The sequence below is a fragment of the Somniosus microcephalus genome, chromosome 18 (genome assembly GCF_052327205.1).
Source record: "Somniosus microcephalus isolate GS21.2 chromosome 18, FLI_Smic_1.0, whole genome shotgun sequence".
Classification (NCBI taxonomy): Eukaryota; Metazoa; Chordata; class Chondrichthyes; order Squaliformes; family Somniosidae; genus Somniosus; species Somniosus microcephalus.
In genome coordinates this window covers 41,402,209-41,422,803 of record NC_141004.1, presented here as the reverse complement: position 1 = coordinate 41,422,803, position 20,595 = coordinate 41,402,209, and the positions used below count along the sequence as shown (strand labels likewise).

Here is a 20,595-nt window from a genome sequence, read left to right as displayed (position 1 = left end):
TTGTCAGGATCAGTCCCTCTATTTCTGTAAAGGTGGTGATGCAATGATGCTATTATACCACTAAGCTGGTCACTATGCATTGTTTGCAAAGTATTTTATGAGTTGACAGTACCCATAATTGGACAATCCTGTTTCAATACCTGCTCACGAAGGATTCCAGCATCTTTCAGTGTTGAATCTGACCTTTGGAGCAGACTGGTCTCATCATTCAAACCTTTCTTCCACAGCCGAACCTCATTCTGAACATCAAGCATTTTCTTTATTTCCATTTCAACAAAACCTGTTCAAACATAGTTAACATTTTTATCTGCAGTGACTGGCATATTGAAATTAATTTTACAAAAGTAATCGCTTTATATACTGTGATCTTTTTTTTGAGTTGTTCAATGATGTAATGACATCAATGAAAGCAACCCAAATGCATTATATATAAGCAAGTAGATTTACGTTAAATAAATTCATCGCTCAAAAAATAAATCTGGGTAATAGTCAACGCATTTCAAAAGCAAGCTAATAAATCAATTGTTAATGTTGATCAACAAAATTGATTGCTTGATTTTCCATGGTGTTGAAACTTATAGCTCGACTCGTCAACGCATTTGGTTTGTGCCAAAGATTTATCTCTTTTCAGTTTTTTTGTTTCATGTGTACAAAAGAATCCCAATTTTGAGAGAATGACAAAATCATAGTTGAGCTGGCCCATGGCCGTTGTGCACCAAAGCAAAAATTGGAATTGCTAGTTCCTCCCACTAATTTGAATAGGCTTCTGGACCGTGAAAAACCTATGCAGGAAACGTGGCCCATGGGACAACTGACTGGAGAGCGTCAAGTTCCAACAAGGCAGTAGCTTTTAAATGGCTGCGGTTTGCCTTCAAAGATAAGGTTGTAGTGGGGCAGAAATGATGAGCAATTGCTCACAACAGTACAAATGCAAAAAGTGGGGGAAACTTTTTTTTTATACTTAAGAGTTGAGTATCTACTGCAGATGGTGCACCACAGGAGGGTGGCGCTATGTGTTGCTGAGGTAAAAATTCAGGTTACCCAGAACCCTCAGACCTGGTTAGAAATGAGGAAGAATATTACTGGTACCAAGAAGGCACAATTACATGTACTTATTTTAATGCATAATTCTTGTGGGACCCATCAAGCATGGCACAAATCTAAGCTGGCAACTGCTGTACCATTTAAAATATTGCAAACAACCATTGCCCTTTTGCACACCTCATTGATTTTGTTGATTGCTACTGTGCATTGGTTCAACATGTTGAACATCGAGTCAGTGAAGACTCTTTAGGTCCCTTTTGGCTTCATCCTTAGCTACTTCAACACCATTCATGGGGTATGTGTGCCATCTAGTTTTGTCTCTAATGTGCAATATTTTTACAATGGTTTGCATTAAGTTTCATCTGCCATTGGTCTGCCTTCTTACATATTTATACTCAAATCATTCTGTAATTTCTGACCTGCCTTCTCCAAATTCACTGCCACCCAACAACCGCCACCCCCACCCCACCACCCCCCCCCCTCCCCATTTCGGTATCATCTGCAAATTTGACCACTTTACAATGAGTTTCTGAATCTAAGTCATTTATGTAAATTAGAAAAAATAGTGGTTCTAACACTGAGCTCTGGGGCACACCACTTAGTACTTACTTCCACCCCAACATTACTCATCTAACAAGCATTTGTTTTCTACTCTTCAACCAAATTCTTATCTATTCCCAAGGTTTACCCTAAATTCCAACACCTTTGAGTTTAACTAATAGCCTTTATGTGGAACTTTGTCAAATGCCTTTTGAAAGGCTAGGTAGCCAGGTTGTAGGGCTTTCCACAATCCACTTGTGTTGTCATTTCCTCAAAGACATTGAGGAGGTTGGTCAGGCAGGACCTTCCCCTTCTTAATCCATGCTGACTACATTTTCCTAGGTTATTATTAATCAAGTCCATCATTTTGCATTGAATGCAAGTACGACATAATTGCCTCTTGCTGTTTTGTCCCGCTTTTTGAATATGAGCAACACATTAGCCTGTTTCCTGTCTACTGGTATCTCCTCAGTTTTCAATGGCTCTTGCGCAATAATGAACAGTGCCTCACAGATCACCCTAGTCTTTTTCAGAACTATGGGATAAACACACTAACAGGTCATTTCCATCTCTATATAATTAAAATGGCTTCTTTAATCATAGCACTGTGTCTTCCCCCAACGCATGAACAAACATATAAATTAAAATATCAGCAACTAGTAGAAGAGCATGACTCACAGCTCAGTAGAAACTAGTGCCTCCCCTGTAAAGCACTTAGGGCCCATGGTGTAAATGCCAGGAGGTGCCTGCTCGGAACCTCCACAGCTGACCCTACCAAACCTTCTGAGGTCAGAGGAAGGTCCCCTAATCTTCATTTTTCTGAAGGCTGCCTGCACAATGGGTGCATCTTAGACACCTACCACTGTTGAGAGGCAAGAAAAGGTGATTCCTTTTCTTTCTCTCTCCCACCTGGCAGCTGTCTCTTATCCTGCCAGTACACTTCCCACCTAATCTCAGCTGTCTTTTGTCTCCACTGGCCTATTACCATCTCATCTGGTTTTGAGTACCTTTTAATGTCTCTTTTACTTCTTTTGTTCGATCGCAGCCCTGCCTTTGATCTATTTTATTTCCTTTCCAGTTTTGAAAAAGGGTTTCGACCCAAAACGTCAACTCAAATTTCTCTCCACGGATGTTGCCTCACCTGCTGAGTTTTTCCAGCATTTTCTGTTGTTATACTAGAAAGCCACTCTGGGGTTGTCAGTGCCACCAGCACAGAAGGTCAACATTTGTGGCCCTCAAAGAAGCTAAAAAAAGTTAGGTAATTAATGGAAAAATTTTGGGGCCAAGCCCAGGCCTGGGCCCACATGTGGACCCTACACCTGCCAGCCAAAAAGAGGATATACCTGGTTTCTTCCACTAAGTTAGGAGGCACAGTAAGTTGTGCGAATGGGAGAAGAACATTACAAAGGGACATAGACAGACTAAGTGAGTGGGCAAAACTATAGCAGATGGAGTTCAAGCACAGCGAGGTTATTCACTTTGGATCTGAGAAAGTCAAATCGGAATAGTTTCTTAAAGGTGAGAGACTAGGAACTGTGGAGGAGCAAAGGGATTTAGACGTCCATGTACACAAATCACGAAAAGCTAATGCACAGGTACAAAAAGTAATCAAAAAGGCAAATTAAATGTTGCCCTTTATCTCAATAGGATTGGAATTCAAAAGTGAGGAAGTGCTGCTTCAGTTGTACCGTGCCTTGGTCAGACCCCATCTGAAGTAATGCGTTGAGTTTTGGGCATGGAGCCTCAGGAAAGATATGTTGACCTTGGATAGGATACAATGCAGATTCCCCAGAATAATACCATAAGGACATAAGAGCATAGGACGTAGGAGCAGGAGTAGGTCATTTGGCCCCTTGAGCCTGCTCCGCCATTCAATAAACTTGGTTTGTATTCCCTTGAGAGGTGATCTAATCAAAGTATTTTAAATGATTAAGGGATTCGATAGGGTAGATACAAAGAAACTCTTTTCTCTGGTAGGGGAATCCAGAACAAGAGGGCATGATCTTAAAATTAAAGCTTGGCCATTTAGGAGTGAAATCCTAAGCACTTCTTCAGACAATGGGTCGTGGAAATCTGAAACTCTCTCCTCCAAAAGGCTGTGGATAATAATAATAATTCAACTTTATTGTCATTGTACAATGCACAAGTACATGAACAACAAAATGTGATCTTGCAAGCTCCCATGAGTCCAGTACAAATAACATTAAACGTAAATAGCACCGTCCTGGGAGAAGCAAAGCCGCTGCGTCTGTGCGCGCCGCCATTCCATTTCCACCATTCCTCCTATTTTCAGCCCAACGCCTGGGCCTGCTCACCAGCCACCCCTCCCGAGGCTCCTTCCGTGACCTTCTCACCAACTGCCCCTCCTCGGGGCTCTTTCTGTGACCTTCTGCACCTGGTCTTGCCCCGATGGTCACCCCTCCAGGTACTAACCAGGCCTGGCTCTGCTTAGCTTCCAAGCCTTATCCAGTGACCCTGTCTCTAGTCCCAGGAACAGGGCTTACTGCATCAATTGAAATTTTCAAGACTAAGATTGATAGATTTTTGTTAGGTAAGAGGATCAAGGGATATGGAAAAAAGCGGGTAAATGGAGTTGAGGTACGTATCATCCACGATCTAATTGAATGGCAGAACAGGCTCTTTGGGCTGAATGGCCTACCCCTTTCCCTATGTTTCTGTTTCCAGCGTACTGGCTGCCCAGGGGATTCCCGGCCTTGGTTGAGGAATCTGGGAATGCTGAAACCTGTATCCTTGCTTTTGTTACTAGACTCAACTATTCCAATGACTTCCCATCAGGCCTCCCATCTTCCACCCTCCATAAACTTCAGCTCATCCAAAGCTCTACTGCTCGTATTCTAAGTCGCGCCAAGCCCTGTTCACCCATCACCCCTGTGCTCGCTGACCTTCATTGGCTCCCGGTCCACCAATGCCTCGATTTAAAAATTTTCATCCTCATGTTGCAATGCCTCCATGGCCTCTCCCCTTCCTATCTCTGTAACCTCCTCCAGCCCTACAACTCTCCAAGAACTCTGTGTTCCTCCAACTCTGGCCTCTTGAGTATCCCCTACTTTTTTCGCCCCACCATTGGCGGCCTTGCCTTCCACCATCTAAGCCGTAGGCTCTGGAATTCCCTCCCTAAACCTCTCCGCCTCTCCACCTCTCTCTTCTCCTTTAAGATGCTCTTTAAAACCTACCTCTTTGACCAAGCATTAGACGCCTGTCCCAGTATCTCCTTCCTTGGCTCAGTGTCAGTTTTTGTCTGATTACAATCCTGTGAAGCGTCTTGGGGCATTTTTCTATGTAAAGGGTTCAATATAAATAAATGCAAGTCTGTTGTACGTATACGACAGCAAAATACTGTATTCGCTGCTCATGATGCGGTCTCCTCTACATTGGGGAGACCAAACGCAGATTGGGCGACCGCTTTGCGGAACACCTCCGTTCAGTCCGTAAGGGTGACCCTGAGCTTCCGGTCGCCTGTCACTTTAATTCACCGCTTCACTCTCGCTCTGATCTCTCTGTCCTCGGGCTATTGCATTGTTCCAATGAAGCTCAACGTAAGCTCGAGGAACAGCACCTCATCTTTCGATTAGGCACTTTACAGTCTACCGGACTCAACATCGAGTTCAACAATTTCAGATAAGTATCCCTGCCCTCATTTTTCGTGCTGTATGATTTTTGCCACTCCCATTTGCAACATTTTATCTTTCCTGCCTCTTACAAAAGTACAGGATGTTCTTTCAATTCCTTCCTCCCCTCCTAACCGACCCCCCCCTCGTCTCTGCACCTGCTTAATATGTTACATCTCCAGCTTTTTCCAGTTCTGATGAAGGGTCCCAGACCTGAAACGTTAACTCTGTTTCTCTCCACGGATGCTGCCTGGCCTGCTGAGTATTTCCAGCATTTTCTGTTGTTATTTCTGTTGTACGTATGCCAGACAATTCATGACAGTATATGACAAACAATTTCATTATCTGTGAAGCCTATTCTTTAAAGAATATGTTCCTTTTTCCCATCTTTTTCTGTCTTTTATACTTTTAATGATACTGAATCAAATAGCAGGTGTTGGCAGCAGTAAATGGTCATTCTCTGCAGCTTCTGCTCTGCCAATGACGCCACAGGCCATTTTCCAGTATTGTAATTTGGAAAACTGCCAAGTGAAATAAAGATAATCATATAATTGTTCGAAGTCATTTAATAACAGGAAATTGTAACAAAACAGAAATGATAATACAGTACCAGATCCTATCATTAAAAATAGCGCACTTAGATTACATTTTCTAAAATGGTTCATTCCAGTTCAGCCACAGACAGCTTCACTATCAGTTTTAGAAATATTTTGTCAGCTTTAGGTTAGCCCCATAACCTGAAGTAGTAGCTTGCAGCATATCCTTTGAGTTAAATGTTAGAGTCATTGAGGCAGATTTTTATCTTCATTGCCTGGGCATTAATCTGGCAGAGGGATTGCTCGTCCTTTATAGAACCGGCCTGATTTCATTCCATTAAATTGAAAGACGTACAAGTAAATCGCTGTTTCACCTGGAAGGAGTGTTTGGGGCTCCGGACGGTGGGAACAGAGGATGTAAAAGGACAGGTGTTGCCTCTCCTGTGCTTGCACAGGAGGATGCCGTGGGAAGGGAGGGGGTGTTGGGGGTGATTGAGGAGTGGACCAGGGTGTCGCGGAGGGAATGGTCCCTTCAGAATGCTGAAAGGGGAGGGGAGGGGAAGATGTGTTTGGTGGTAGGATCACATTGGAGGTGGCGGAAATGGTGGAGGATGATTTGTTGAATGTGGAGGCTGGTGGGGTAGAAGGTGAGGACAAGGGGACCTTATCATAGTTCTGGGAGGGAGGGGAATGGGTGAGGGCAGAAGTGCGGGAAATGAAACAGACGCAGTCGAGGGCCCTGTCAACCATGGTGGAGGGGAATCCTCTGTTGAGGAAAAAGGAAGACATATCGAAAGCACAGGTATGGAAGTTGGCATCATCAGAGAGGGAAGAATGGAGTAGTGTCCTTACAAGAATCGTGGTGGGTGGATGTGTAGCCAACATAGTTGTGGGAGTCAGTGGGCTTATAGTGGATATTGGTCAATAGCCTATCCCTAGAAAAGAGAAGTCGAGGAAGGGAAGGGAAGCGTCGGAGATGGACCATGTGAAGGCAAGGGAAGGGTAGAATTTGGAAGAATAGTGAATTAAATATTCCAGTTCAGGGTGAGAATAGGAAACGGCACTGATACAGTCATCAATGTACCGGAAAAAGAAGTGAGGAAGGAGACTTGAGTAGGACTGGAACAAAGAATGTTCCACATATCCCACGAAAAGGCAGGCATAGCTAGGACTCATGCAAGTTCCCATAACAACAGCTTTTATTTGGAGGAAGTGAGTGGAGTCAACAGAGAAGTTTCAGTAGAACTTCCCTGGAACTTATGTAAACACAGGCTGATTTAGAAATTGCAAAAACATGAAATCTTGTTGTTTTTTGACAGTTTCAAAGGTGTGTCTTCATGGAAAATATTTCACATCAAAATTATCCCTTTGAAATAATTTTAAAATTGGTATTGAACAAGTGATGACAGATTTGCATGTCTGGCATTTTGACTCAGACTCCGAAGTTGCCCACTGGCTACATTCAAAATTCCTAACAAGACATCTAAGGGGTGATTCTACAATTCTACACGCCCAGTAGGGAATCCCACTTGATGATAGTGTGGGTCAGAAAATCTCTATCCTGCAGTCCTGCTGGAAATGCGGGAGCATGAAATTACCTCTATATTGCTGGCAACACCGCTTTAAAAAACAGTAATGGATCATGATTGAAAAAAAGATAAGAATGTAGATTTTAGACAACATACTTTTAACACTGTAGGCCCATAACACATAAATACAGCAGCATCAGAGACAATAATTATAAACACAGCTGTGATTATCACCATGGGATATTATTGATTGGTTTGATTGTCCCAATGGATGGTGATTGAAGTGTAACAACACTGCATTTTCCTTTTGGGGAGAAACCATTGTAAATCTCAAGAGCATAAGCATTAGTATTCTGCAGTTCGTGGCTCAAATAATGCAAGAACCTACCTCACTAATGCTTCTTGTCTATCTCTGGCCTTTCAAATACACTTTAATAATCAAACTGCTTTCAAAATTAAATATGCTTAATCTTACCTACAGAATCAGTTGTTCTAAAGTGACTGAAAATCAAAGGATTTGATTCATTATATCTGTACACTATCAGCTGAATGCGTTGGTCATCTTCCTTTAGAAGTTCCTGTGAGTTCTCTCTACTGTGAAACTGGAATGATAATTATATAGGAACATTACCTGGTTAGTATAAATGAAGTAAATTGTTCCTCTCCCATCGCTAAGGTCACCCACCAATAGAACCAAACAAGGGGCACAAACACAGCAAACTGAGCACTCATGAGTCAGGTATATCACATATAAAAAAGAACTTGCATTTATATAACGTTTTATCATGTCTCTCAGAAAAGTCTCAATGCCCTTCACATAAAGAAAGGACTTGCATTTACATCGCACCTTTCACATCCTCAAGACGTTCCAAAATGCTTTGCAGCAAATTTCCTTTTTTGCAGTGTAGTCACTGTTCTTATACACACAAACTCGGCAGCCAATTTGCACACAGCAAGGCCCTGCAAATGGCAGCAAGAAAAGTGACCAGTTAATCTGTTTTGGTGGTGTTAGTTGAGAGCTCATTTTTGCCAAGGTACCAGGAGAACGCCCCTGCTCTTTTTTCAATAGTGCCACGGATCTTTCAAATCCACCTTAAAAGGCAGACGGGGCCTCGGTTTAACAACTCATCAAAAATGTGACGCCTCTGGCAATGCAGCATTCCCTCAGTATTATAATGGATTATGTACTCAAGTCCTGAAGTGGGACTTGAACCCGTAAAGTGACTCAGGCAAAACCACCATGACTAAGAATTATAACAATTCGTTTTATGCAGCAGTGAAGCTGCTCACAAGATCCCGCAAACAGCAATAAGATGAATCAATACAAAAGAAAACATTGTAAATGTTGAAAATCTTGCGCTCTGCTGCATTCAATCTAATCTTGAAAATTTAATTGAGTACATTTCTAATTTTCATCCCTCCCTTACATAGCTCCCTTATCTTTTCCTTTCTGGATTTCTATATCTATATAGATATCCACAGATATCTATTACAAGTCAACTGACTCCCACAACTATCCTGCCTTCTCTGCTTTCTGGAGTGACCATTCCCTTGAGATACTCTTATTCATTCCTCCACCATCTGGTTTCCATCTGCCCTTTCCCTGTCACTTTCTTGTGCAGTGTCGGTGAAATGCCTAAGATTTGTCTTAAAAGTGTCTTCAAAAAGGACTCAGTAGTCAGACTGAATGCTAGAAAAGAAAGGGCTAACGCTAATTAAACCATGAAAGCTTACAAACAAAACATTTCTTATCAGGGATAGAAGTCAAGCCTTCAAGACCACAGGCCCAAAGGTGGCTGGTTAAAGGAGATATAAAGATATCCAACCTCATCTGCACCAGTGTGAGGCCCTTTGTTAGAGAAGACCTGAGAAGCTAGGGGATAATACAAACCACCTTGACATGTCTAGGTTGAGGGAGAGCTGCACTGTTGGAGGTGCCGTCTTTCGGATGAGACGTTAAACCGAGGCCCCGTCTGCTCTCTCAGGTGGACGTAAAAGATCCCAAGGCACTATTTTGAAGAAGAGCAGGGGAGTTGTCCCCGGTGTCCTGGCCAATATTTATCCCTCAATCCACTTAACAAAAAACAGATTATCTGGTCATTATCACATTGCTGTTTGTGGGAGCTTGCTATGCGCAAATTGGCTGCCGCGTTTCCTACATCACAACAGTGACTAAACTCCAAAAGTACTTCATTGGCTGTAAAGCGCTTTGAGATGTCCGGTGGTCGTGAAAGGCGCTATATAAATGCAAGTCTTTCTTTCTTTTCTTTTATATGAGGTGATTGACACCAGGGGGCTGAACTCTTCCAACACATGTGTCACTCAAATTGGTCAATAGAATTGAGGAAGCTTCTATGAAAATTAAGAATATATAAGACAGTGTTTTTGAAATTAAAGCTCAGTCTTCAGCCCTGAGTTCTCAATCCTTAGTTCTTAGTTGTTTGTTTAGATCCAGTAGTGTTAGTAGATCTTGCAGTAATCTTTACAGCAGAAGATGTAGAAATTCTTAGGCCTAGAAATTGGGTATAGCCCCGCTTGAGGCGTTAGAACTGGCGCTGCGCAAAGTTTATAGCCAGACGAAACTTATCGCTGCCTGGCGAGATATTGGGTTGCATCGCCCCCAAAGGGGATTGAGGCGCGAAATCAGACGTTGCACGGGGCTCCTAAGGCGCAAAAGTTCAGGCGCTACCCAATATCGGCGCGGACGGGCGCAGCGCAGGTGATCTCAATTACCGGAAACCACAAGACTTCCAGGCGCCGGCCGGCTCTTAAAGGGGTGGGTCAGTCAGCCTGAGCTGCCACACTCAACTCCCTGTAGGCCTCAGAATCGGCGCTCGCCCTTCTCTGGCGCAAAAAACTTGGTCAGGATGGAAAAGGTAAGACAGAGAGCAGAGCGCTCCAGCACTGAGGCTCTGGACCAGTTGGTGTCTGCAGTTGAGCGCCGTCGAGATATTCTGTATCCTGACAATGGCAAGAGGCCGAATCAAAAGGCTTACCAGCGATCTTGGAGGGAGGTTTCTCTGAGGGTCAACTCCAGCAGCATGGCGACCAGGACCCCTGTTCAGTGCTGGAAGAAATTCAACGACCTCACTCGGGTCGTTAGGGTGAGTGTTGGTTACGCAAACTTCTGATTCCCTCCATCTGCACCTGACTTCGAGGACCCTGTTGCCATGATGCCCCAATGGCCATCTGTCAGCAAGCACCCATGGCCCTTTCTGGGCACACACATGGACATTTCACTCAAGGCCACATGTAAGGGCCCTTGCACCGTGGGGGGCATGCGATGATCTCTCAAGGCCTCATGTAAGGGCTCTTGCACCATGGGGGGCATGAGATGATCTCTCAAGGCATCATGTTACAGAACTTCCCCTTCTTTCCCCTGCAGTCCAAGCTGGCGACGATTCGAAAGGACCAGCGTTGAACCGGTGGCGGACCTCCACAAGTGGTCACTCTCACGGATCTCGAGGAGAGAGTGCACCAGATTCTTGGAGAACGTCTGTCTGGTCCTGTTACCACTGCAGCTGCCGACCCCATTCTCGACAGCGAGGGTAAGGTTCTCACCTTTTTCAGCTGTCTCCTTCCACTTGGTCCCCCGCCAGCATGCTTCCCCAGTGTGCAGCCATGTCAGAGCCTTGCCGCAATCTGGCATGCCTTTCCGCCAACCTGTCCTTTTGCTAAAGCCACTCTTCCACCTCCCTGCTTTCAGATGATGCATCACCAACTCGGGCTCAACGCCCTGAAGCTGCCAGTGCCAGTGCCTCCGGAGGCGGGGATCAGGAGGAAGCCGGACCATCCGTTCCAATCTCAGGGGAGCATACACATCTACAGACTGGGGATAGTAGTTCCCTGGAGGGGAGGGGGGGGCTCTGAGGATCAGCCAGTTGCCGGAACAAGCGGCATGCAGCAACGCAAGGGGGGTAGGCAAGTTTGGCCACCGTCTCCCCGGAGGGCAAGGCAGGTAGTGATGACTGCTGCACAGAGTGCAGAGGAGGTGCATCGCCTGGCTGAAATGAGCACCCAGGCCCGGCTCAGGCACACTGAGCTGATGGCTGCAGTGGGGAGGATGCCTCAGTCAATAGATACACTGGCAAAGAGTGTGTTGGACTTCGGGGCAACAATGGAGAGGACTCTCCAGGGCTTCGGGGCAACAATGGAAAGGACTCTCCAGGGCTTCGGGGAAACAATGGACAGGACTCTCCAGGGCTTCGGGGCAACAATGGACAGGACTGTCGAGGGCTTTGGGCCAACAATGGAGGGGACTGTCCAGGGCTTCGAGGCCGCTATGGAAAGGACTGTTCAGGGCTTCGGACAATCCCTGGAAAGGTCTGACCAGGGCTTGTCTGAGGCAGCGGAGCGGTCGGCACTGGCCTTGTCCGAAACAATGGAAAGAGCTGTCCAGGGCTTCTCCGAAGCACTGGCACCTGGCTCACAGGTCCTCACTGCTGCCACGCAGTCACTTGCCGGCCTCGTCCACACCCAGATTGAAGCAACGCGAACTCTCACTGCAGCCACCCTATCTGCATCAGCTAGGATCATCCCGGGCCCTTCCAGTCCCATACAAGGCCAGGAATCAGTGGAGCATGCGATTGTGGCGGATGAGCCGAGCCGGTCCCCTCAGAGAGCCAGTGTGTCGTCCGACCATGGTGCAGGTGTCCTCTCTCGGCAGGTCACCATTGCACATGCCAGCGCTGGTACGTCTGCAGTGCAGCTGCCACCACCTGCAGGGCACACTGCTTCCAGCCATGCTCAGATCAAGCATCCTGCATCCGCACCCTCCAAGCCCAGAGGTCGGCCAGGCCGTCCCTCAGGGGCTTCTGCGCTTCCACACAGTCAGCAGGTGTCCCCCAGCCTTCACCCCGCCACTGGGGTTCAATTACGTAGGAGCAGCAGGGAGGGAAGGGGCCGACCGCGAAAGAGAAGTCGTTCTCCATCAAGGGGCCAGCAGTAGAGGAAGGTGCTGAGACGTTTCTTTGGCCAAATTCAAGGACACCCTCACCTGTTGTAATTGTTGGAAATGGTTTGTTTAGTTTTGCGGCTTTGCCGAAGAGTTAACTGTTATTTTGTTAGTTATGGTTTCTGTTGGCATGATGTTGTTTTGCTGTAATGAAAGACTTTTGTGACAATAAAGGGAAGTTTTAATGTGCTATGGTGCACGTGACTAATTACAGTGATGCTGGCCTTCAGAGGCTTTCAAACATCCAAAGTGTGCAGGAGTAAAGACACTCATCATTCCGCCAGAGGGGCCTCGATATGAGTCCTCATGAGCCTCTGATGGATGGCCCTTCCACTTTCAGGAGCCCTTCCATCTTCCTCCTCCTCCTCCTCCTCCTCCTCCTCCTCGTCCGCATGCTCCTCCTCCTCCTCCTCCTCCGCCTGCTTCTCCAGGGTCAGAGGGAAGGTGATGAATTGACGCCTTCACCTATAAAGGGCAGCTGTAACTTGCCGGATGCAACAGTGCACTGCAACCTGAGAGATATTCGCAATGTCCCGAATGGCTGACTGAAAGGATCCATTGCCATAAAAATCGAGGGCAACAGTCAGTTTAACGGCCACCGACAGAGAGGTCCTGCACTGTAGACGCGGCTGCAGATCCTCAACAAGCAGGTGGCACAGCTCATTAACAACGTCCCTCCCGATTCGGAGCCTTCGCACACACTGCTCCTCCGACATGTCAAGGGATGACACCTGCTGCCTAAAGACCCTTGCAGCATACCCTCGGATTGGCCGACCTCCATTGCCCCTCCTCCTTCTGGCCAATCCCGGCCCTCTCTCCCGCCGTCTCTCTGCCCCTTCATAGTGTTCGGCCATGAGGCCGTCGCCCTCCAAAGCATCTCCCATTCCGATGCCAGTTGGTCAAAAGGCTGTTAGGTCTAGTGCTCCAACTGCTCCGGACAGGTTTGAGGGTCCCAAGTACTCTAATGCTAAATTCCAAAAACTCTGCTCCACAGCAGCTCACCAACTCTCTCCACCAATGATCGCAATGAACAGGCCAAGTGGCTGAAGCTTCTATACTAGAGCTGTCCCCTTTAAATAGCGCCCCCCGACTCCGAGAAGGACCTGCTAACGCTCCTTCGAACTGTCACTAATAGCGCTAGGCGTAAAGGCTCCGGGCGCTGTAATGATATCAGCAAATAGTGATGGTATTTGCCTGTTTGATTATGATGCCTTACCAGCATATTTGCCTGATAGATTGCTTGTGCCTGGCCAGCAGAGGGCATGTGACAGAGACAAGCAGTTTAGTTTTAGTTTCGCTTTTAGATGGATCACTAGCATGGTGTCTCCTGTAATGCTGTTAAAAAGAGTTGAACAGACTTTAGATTAAAAGACATTCTCTTTCATAAATGTCTCGTCATTGAACCCACAAAGAAATCAACACATGGTGTCAGAAGTGATTGAAAGAAATGAAGAGGAAAAATCTGAAGTTAAATCAGCTCTCCACATATTAGCAAGCCAAAAGAGAACATCGTTACTTACCATTGGAGAATAGCTAACGAAGTGAAAAAATGGAAGGTTTACACCCACCGGCGAAGCTTCAGTTGACAGGTAATGTGGCTGAAAATTGGAGGAGATTCAAACAACGTTTAGAGTTGTATTTAGCGGCAATCGGAGCTGGCGAGAAAAGTGATAAAATGAAAGCGTCAGTGTTCTTGCATGTCGTGGGTGATGAAGCGCTGGAGGTGTATAATAACTTCACATTCGCTGCTGATGGAGACAAAATGAAGCTGGATAAAATAATGGAACAGTTTGAGGCCGACTGCATACCTAAACGTAACGTGACGTTTGAGAGGCATAGATTTTTCACATGTGTACAGAAAACGGGAGAGACTATTGATCAGTATGTGACTCAACTGAGAAACCGAAGCAAAACATGTGAATTTGGGGGACTAACAGAATCACTGATAAAAGACAGACTGGTGTGTGGTATTCCAGATAATGGTCTAAGGGAAAGACTGCTAAGAGAGCAAGAACTAGACCTGGGAAAAGCCATAGCACTGTGTAGGGCTACAGAGACTGTGAAGTCGCAGGCAAAGGAGCTGTTCAGTGACAATAGCTGCAACGTGGATGCAGTGAGAAAGAACGGATACAAACCGTTTAACAAAAAGAGCGCCAATGTGAAAAAAGAGGCATGGCCAGCGAACGAAAATGAAAGGGACAATTGAATGTCATGTAGTCGATGCGGTACACAGCATACACCAAGAAAGTGTCCAGCATATGGTAAAACATGCAATAATTGCAACAAAAACAACCATAATGCCCGTTGCTTTAAGAACCAAGTGCAACAAAGCAAGGTCCATACAGTAGATGAAAGCGAGATAGAGGAGTTCTATGTAGATGTTGTGTCTGAAAACAAAGAAGAAAAAAGAGACTGGATGTTGACACTAAAAGTGAATGACATACATATTCCATTTAAATTGGATACTGGAACACAAGTTAATGTGATATCAGAGACTGATTTTAAGAAAATTAGACCCAGACCAAAGATACATGGAATAAAAGTGAAAGTGACAGGATACTCAGGTACTGATATACCAGTGAAAGGAAGATGCATTGTCAAAGTAACGCACAAGGACAGAGAGCACACGCTAGCATTAATCGTGGTGCCAAAGGATGTGCAAGCCATACTAGGTTTAAAAGCCTGTGAGAGACTGAACCTGGTAAAGAGAGTCCTCCTTGTGGAAAGCGAAGGAGAGACAGTCTATGATGAACTCATGAAAGAGTACAATGACCTATTTAAGGGTCTAGGCTGCCTGCCAGGAGAACACACGATCAGAGTAGATAAAAGTATGCCAACGGTCATACATCCATGCAGAAAAGTTCCGTTTGCTCTTCAAAAGCAACTGAAGGCAGAGTTGGACAGGATGGAAAGCCTGAACGTGATTCAGAAGATAGATGAGCCAACTGAGTGGGTGAGTTCACTCGTCGTAGTGGACAAAAAGAATGGAAAGCTCAGAATTTGCCTGGATCCAAGAGATCTAAACAGAGCAATAAAGAGAGAGCACTTCAAGCTTCCTACACGTGAGGAAATCATGTCACAGTTTGCAAATGCAAAGTATTTCAGCAAGTTAGATGCATCATCAGGATTTTGGCAGATGAAATTGGACAAAGCAAGTTCAAGACTGTGCACGTTCAACAGTCCATTTGGCAGATACAGATTCCTAAGGTTACCATTTGGCATTGCCTCAGCTCCTGAAGTGTATCACAAAACTATCCATCTGATCTATGAGCATCAATGGATGACATCATAGTATGGGGAACCACGAGAACTGAGCATGACGAGAGACTGAAAAAAGTGCTGGAAGCAACAAGGAAAACAAACCTGAAGCTGAATAGAGAGAAATGCCAGCTCGGGGTGACAGAACTGACATTGATGGGAGATATCCTTAGCAGTGAGGGCATCAGACCAGATCCCAGAAAGGTGTCCGCCATTGAGAATATGCCAAAGCCACAATGCAAAAAGGACGTGCAGAGGTTTAATGGAATGATCAACTACATGGGTAAATTCATATCCAATCTCTCAGAAAAGATGGCGCCACTGAGAAGACTAACTGAAAAGAACATAGAATGGGAATGGAATCATGAGCATGAGAAGTCATGGAGCGATCTAAAGAAACTGCTCACAGAGGAACCAGTTCTGAGGTTTTATGACCCAGCGAGACCCATCAAGATATCATCAGATGCATCACAGAGTGGGCTCGGTGCCGTTCTTCTGCAAAAATATGACTACTGGCAACCTATTGCATATGCATCGCGCTCAATGACAGACGCGGAGACGTGATATGCTCAAATAGAAAAGGAGCTGCTCAGCATCACATACGCCTGTGAAAGATTTCACCAGTTTGTGGCAGGACAAGCAATCAGTGTAGAGACTGACCATAAGCCCTTGATTGCATTGTTCCAAAAGCCACTAAATAGCTGTCCACTTAGAATACAAAGAATGATGATCAGGCTGCAACGCTGTACACTGAATGTTGCGTACACACCAGGTAAACTGATGTATACAGCAGACACATTGTCCAGAGCTGTTGACCCAAGTGAGCCTGCAAACACCAAAATGGATGAAAAAGTGAACGCCTACGTGGACATGATCACAAGTGCACTGCCCATAGCAGATGCAAAAATGGAGCTCATAAAGACTGAGACAAACAAAGATGAAACAATGAGATGACTGAGGAAAAGCATCTTGGATAGATGGCCCAAAATGAAGCAAGACTGCTCACCTGACATGGCAGAGTACTGGAACTGCAGGGAGGGACTATCAGTGGTCGAAGACATCATCTACAAAGGAAGTAAAATAGTTATCCCAAAGAGTCTGAGAAAAGAGATGCTAAAAAGGATCCATGGAGGACATCTGGGAATCGAAAAGTGTAAGAAAAGAGCACGAGAGGTGATGTACTGGCCACGAATCAACCAAGATGTGACAAATGAGGTGTCAAACTGCACAATATGCCTGAAATATCGAGCAAGCAATCCGGTAGAACCACTAAAGCCACACCCAGCACCAGACAGACCTTACCAGAAGGTAGGCGCTGACCTATTCGTATGTCAAGGGAAGGACTATCTTGTAGTCACAGACTATTACTCCCTGTATCCAGAGGTTTGTAGACTGTACACCACCACTGCAGATGCTGTGATAAGATGTATGAAAGCCATATTCTCCAGACATGGCGTGGCAAGCGAGGTCTTCACAGACAACGGACCCCAGTTTTACAATGCAAGTTTCCGACACTTTGCCAAAGAGTGGGACTTTGTCCACACAACGTCAAGTCCTCACTTTCCACAGTCCAATGGACTAGTGGAAAAATCGGTCCAGACAGTGAAAAGACTGATGTACAAGGCAAAAGACAGTGGAACTGACTTCTACCAGAGCATGCTTGTATACCGCACAACGCCGCTCGAGTGTGGTATGACACCAGCCCAACTCCTTATGGGACATCTGCTAAGGTCAAACCTACCCATCCCGGAGAACCTCCTGAATAAAGAGGGGGAGAAAGTGAGGAAGTTCAAAGAGCAACAGAAAGAAAAGCAAAAGTACTACTATGACAGAGGAACACAAAACCTGCCTGAACTCCACACTGGTGACCAAGTAAGGTTCAAAGACAAAACAAACACATGGACTCAGAAGGGAACTGTCCTGAGTGAAGTTCAACCAAGATCATACACCATTCAGACAGATGAGGGTGCTGTTCTGAGAAGAAATCGTCGGGATCTTCTCATGGGACCAGCCACAGCAAGTCAAAAGACTGATACTGTTGAACAACTTGATCACACAGCAGGTCAAAAGACTGATACTGTTGAACAACCTGATCACACAGCTGAGAACACATCATCTGAGGCAACAACTCAGATTCAAGGACAATCAATCAGAAAATCCTCAAGACACGTGAAGCCTCCTGAGAGACTCATTGAGCAAATTTAAGGACTATTGTTATAGAAGGAAGTAATGTTATCTTATTCTTTCTTCAAGTTCTAGTGTATTGACATATTTCATGTGAACACACAAAGCAAGGTTAAAAAATCTTGATAATGATAATGTTAATGTAAGTTCATTAAGTGTTTCAGTTAAAATGCAGATTAATACAAAGAAAACATGTTGTTAGTTAAAAGTAAAATACTTTTGTTTTAAGAAAGGGAGATGTAATGATATCAGCAAATAGTGATGGTATTTGCCTGTTTGGTTATGATGCCTTACCAGCATATTTGCCTGATAGATTGCTTGTGCCTGACCAGCAGAGGGCATGTGACAGAGACAAGCAGTTTAGTTTTAGTTTCGCTTTTAGATGGATCACTAGCATGGTGTCTCCTGTAATGCTGTTAAAAAGAGTTGAACAGACTTTAGATTAAAAGACAGTGGGCTAGATTTTCAGTATAGACAGTTTTGGGGCGCTAACCTTAGCGCCCGCCCGAAGTTAGCGCCCGCCCCAAAGTAGCGCCCCGTTGCCAGAAATTCAGTGGCTTCGCCCTAAGAGAGTGGTGGAGCGCTAAAAGAGGCGTTCCACTCCTACCTTTAGGCGCTAAGCCGGTGGTCCAGAGGGATAGCGCCCAGGCGGGGCGCAGCGCGGGTGCAGTCATTTTTGCACTGACAGCAGACCCCGTGGTGCCGACCAGCTGTTAAAGGGGGAAGGGACGAATTGGTCTGCTGCCACGCCCTGCACACTGCAGCCTTGCAAAGAGGCCTCAACACTGCTGCTCAGCCCCAGGGAGTCATGGCAACGCCAGAGAAGGCCCGTCAGCGTGCCCTGCGCTTCTCAGAGGGTGATCTGGACATAATGGTCACAGCTCTGGAGGTGAGGCGCAAGATCTTGTTTCCAGAGAGTGGGAGGAATCCAACCCACCATGACTACACCAAAGCCTGGAAGCAGATCGCCCAGAGGGTGACGTTCACCGGCGATGCCCCCAGGACCCACAAACAATGTCGTAAAAAATACAACGATCTGACCAGGATTGTGAAGGTGAGTAGCCTTTCCAGTCTCCTCCTCATTCTTGCATGTACACCTGACATGATGGGCAAAGGGAGCTGAAAGTCCTATTGGCCAGCCCTCAGCCAGCAGCATTGGGACAGTCATGAGCATCAAATGGCCATTCGGCACTCTACACTTTGGCCAAGCTATTCCACCATGGGAGGCAGTGCACAGTACATCAGGGCTTCACTCTGTCCAAGCTATTCCACCATGGGAGGCAGTGCACAGTACATCAGGGCTTCACTCTGTCCAAGCTATTCCACCATGGGAGGCAGTGCACAGTACATCAGGGCTTCACTCTGTCCAAGCTATTCCACCATGGGAGGCAGTGCACTCTACATCAGGGCTTCACTCTGTCCAAGCTATTCCACCATGGGAGGCAGTGTACACTACATCAGGGCTTCACTGCGCACTTACAGCCCGTCCTTTCTCTTGCAGGCTAAAGTAGCGTTTAATCGCCAGGCCCGTGCCAAGCTGCAGAAGCTCACTCGGCTGGAGGAGCGCGTGTGTGTGCTCATGGGAGCCCGTGTGATTGTCCCCACAGCGTGCGGTGTATCCGACCCTCCACTGCCCGGCAATGGTAAGGACCTCGCCTTTTGGCCCTCTCACGTCGCACTGGCCCATCCGAGCTACCTCCTTTGCCACTGTCCCACCAATGCGCTGAATCCCACCAGTCCTAACTCCCTCGCTGACGCCGTCTCCTCACTCTGAAGCTACTCTTGTGCATTCCTGCTTTCAGCTGGTGACGACCAGGACCCTGAAGCTGCCAGTGACAGCACCTCCGACCAGGAGGAGGAGGAGGAGCAAGCCGGACCTTCGGGGGAACAGTCACATCCCGCAGGAGAGGAGGAAATGCTTGACACCTCCTCACTGGACGAGTGCCTGGAGGAACTGTCGCAGGGCAATGCAGCTTCTGGGACCAGTGGCGTCCAGCCACCCAGCAGCCGTGCGCATGGCCCGCGGCCTTCCCCCCAAAGGGAGGAAGGATCAGAGGGGAGTGCTGCTGCTCGGCACACTCGCCGTCACCAACGCGGCAAGGGTCCCCTAGTTCGGCCCCCTCCTCCCCAGCGGGAGAGTCGCGACTCCAGTCCGGACACCTTCACTTCGGAGGAGGTGCGGAAGCTGGATAAGATGGCCGACGACTTGGACCGGCGCCACACGGAGCTCATGAGCGTGGTGGGGCGCATGCCTGAGGCCATCGAGTCGCTGGCGACCAGTGTGCGCGAGTTCGGGGCAGCAACTGCCGCGAGTGGCCGCATGCTGACTGATGCCGTCAAGACCCTGGCGGATGTGATGCGCGCGCACACCAGGACCACAGGGGCACTCACTGCTGCCACACGCGCTGTTTCAGGCAGGCATCGCCAGGGCAGCCGCCGCGCTGGACCATCCCAGCAAGCCGCCCCTCGGCTGATTGCTGCGGATCCTGCAGTGCGGGCCCGGCCGAGTGCCACCGCGCCACAGCACCAGCCAGCGCATCCCAGACGCCAGCTGGCCCACATTGCGCCATCCGTCGCCGCCATTCCCCCACTGGGGCGTCAAGGGCAAGCGGCTGCAGCTGATGGTGGCCAGGCTCAGGTGCGCCACTCAGCAGACGGCCCCTCGAGGCCCAAACGCCGTGTAGGCCGCCCCCCAGCGGCATCTGGCGGAAGGGCATCTGAGCCTCAGGCGCCTTCCCCCAGCCTCGCAGCAGCCACTGGGCAGAGCTTGCGAAGGAGCAGCAGGCCGGGCAGGGGAGGCAAAAGGCTGGCCAAGGTCTCGCCCTCGCGGGCAACTCAGTAGAGGGTGTGGGCAGCTTTCCTTTAATATGGCGGTGGCCATCTTTATTTTGGCCATGGTTGTGCTTTTGGAGGGCTTATTT

The 20,595-nt window shown here is 47.1% G+C and overlaps 1 protein-coding gene across 1 annotated transcript in view; it reads right to left on the bottom strand.

Annotated features, from left to right (window-relative positions):
- LOC147105239 (uncharacterized) overlaps positions 1-20,595 on the bottom strand; it is a 66,277-nt gene that overhangs the window by 24,952 nt on the left and 20,730 nt on the right. The window contains exons 4-5 of the mRNA XM_086011394.1: positions 7,754-7,880; positions 141-280 (exon numbers count right to left, since the gene is read on the bottom strand). Coding sequence (XP_085867520.1) covers positions 141-280; positions 7,754-7,880 — 267 coding nt within the window. The remainder of the gene's footprint in view (positions 1-140; positions 281-7,753; positions 7,881-20,595) is intronic.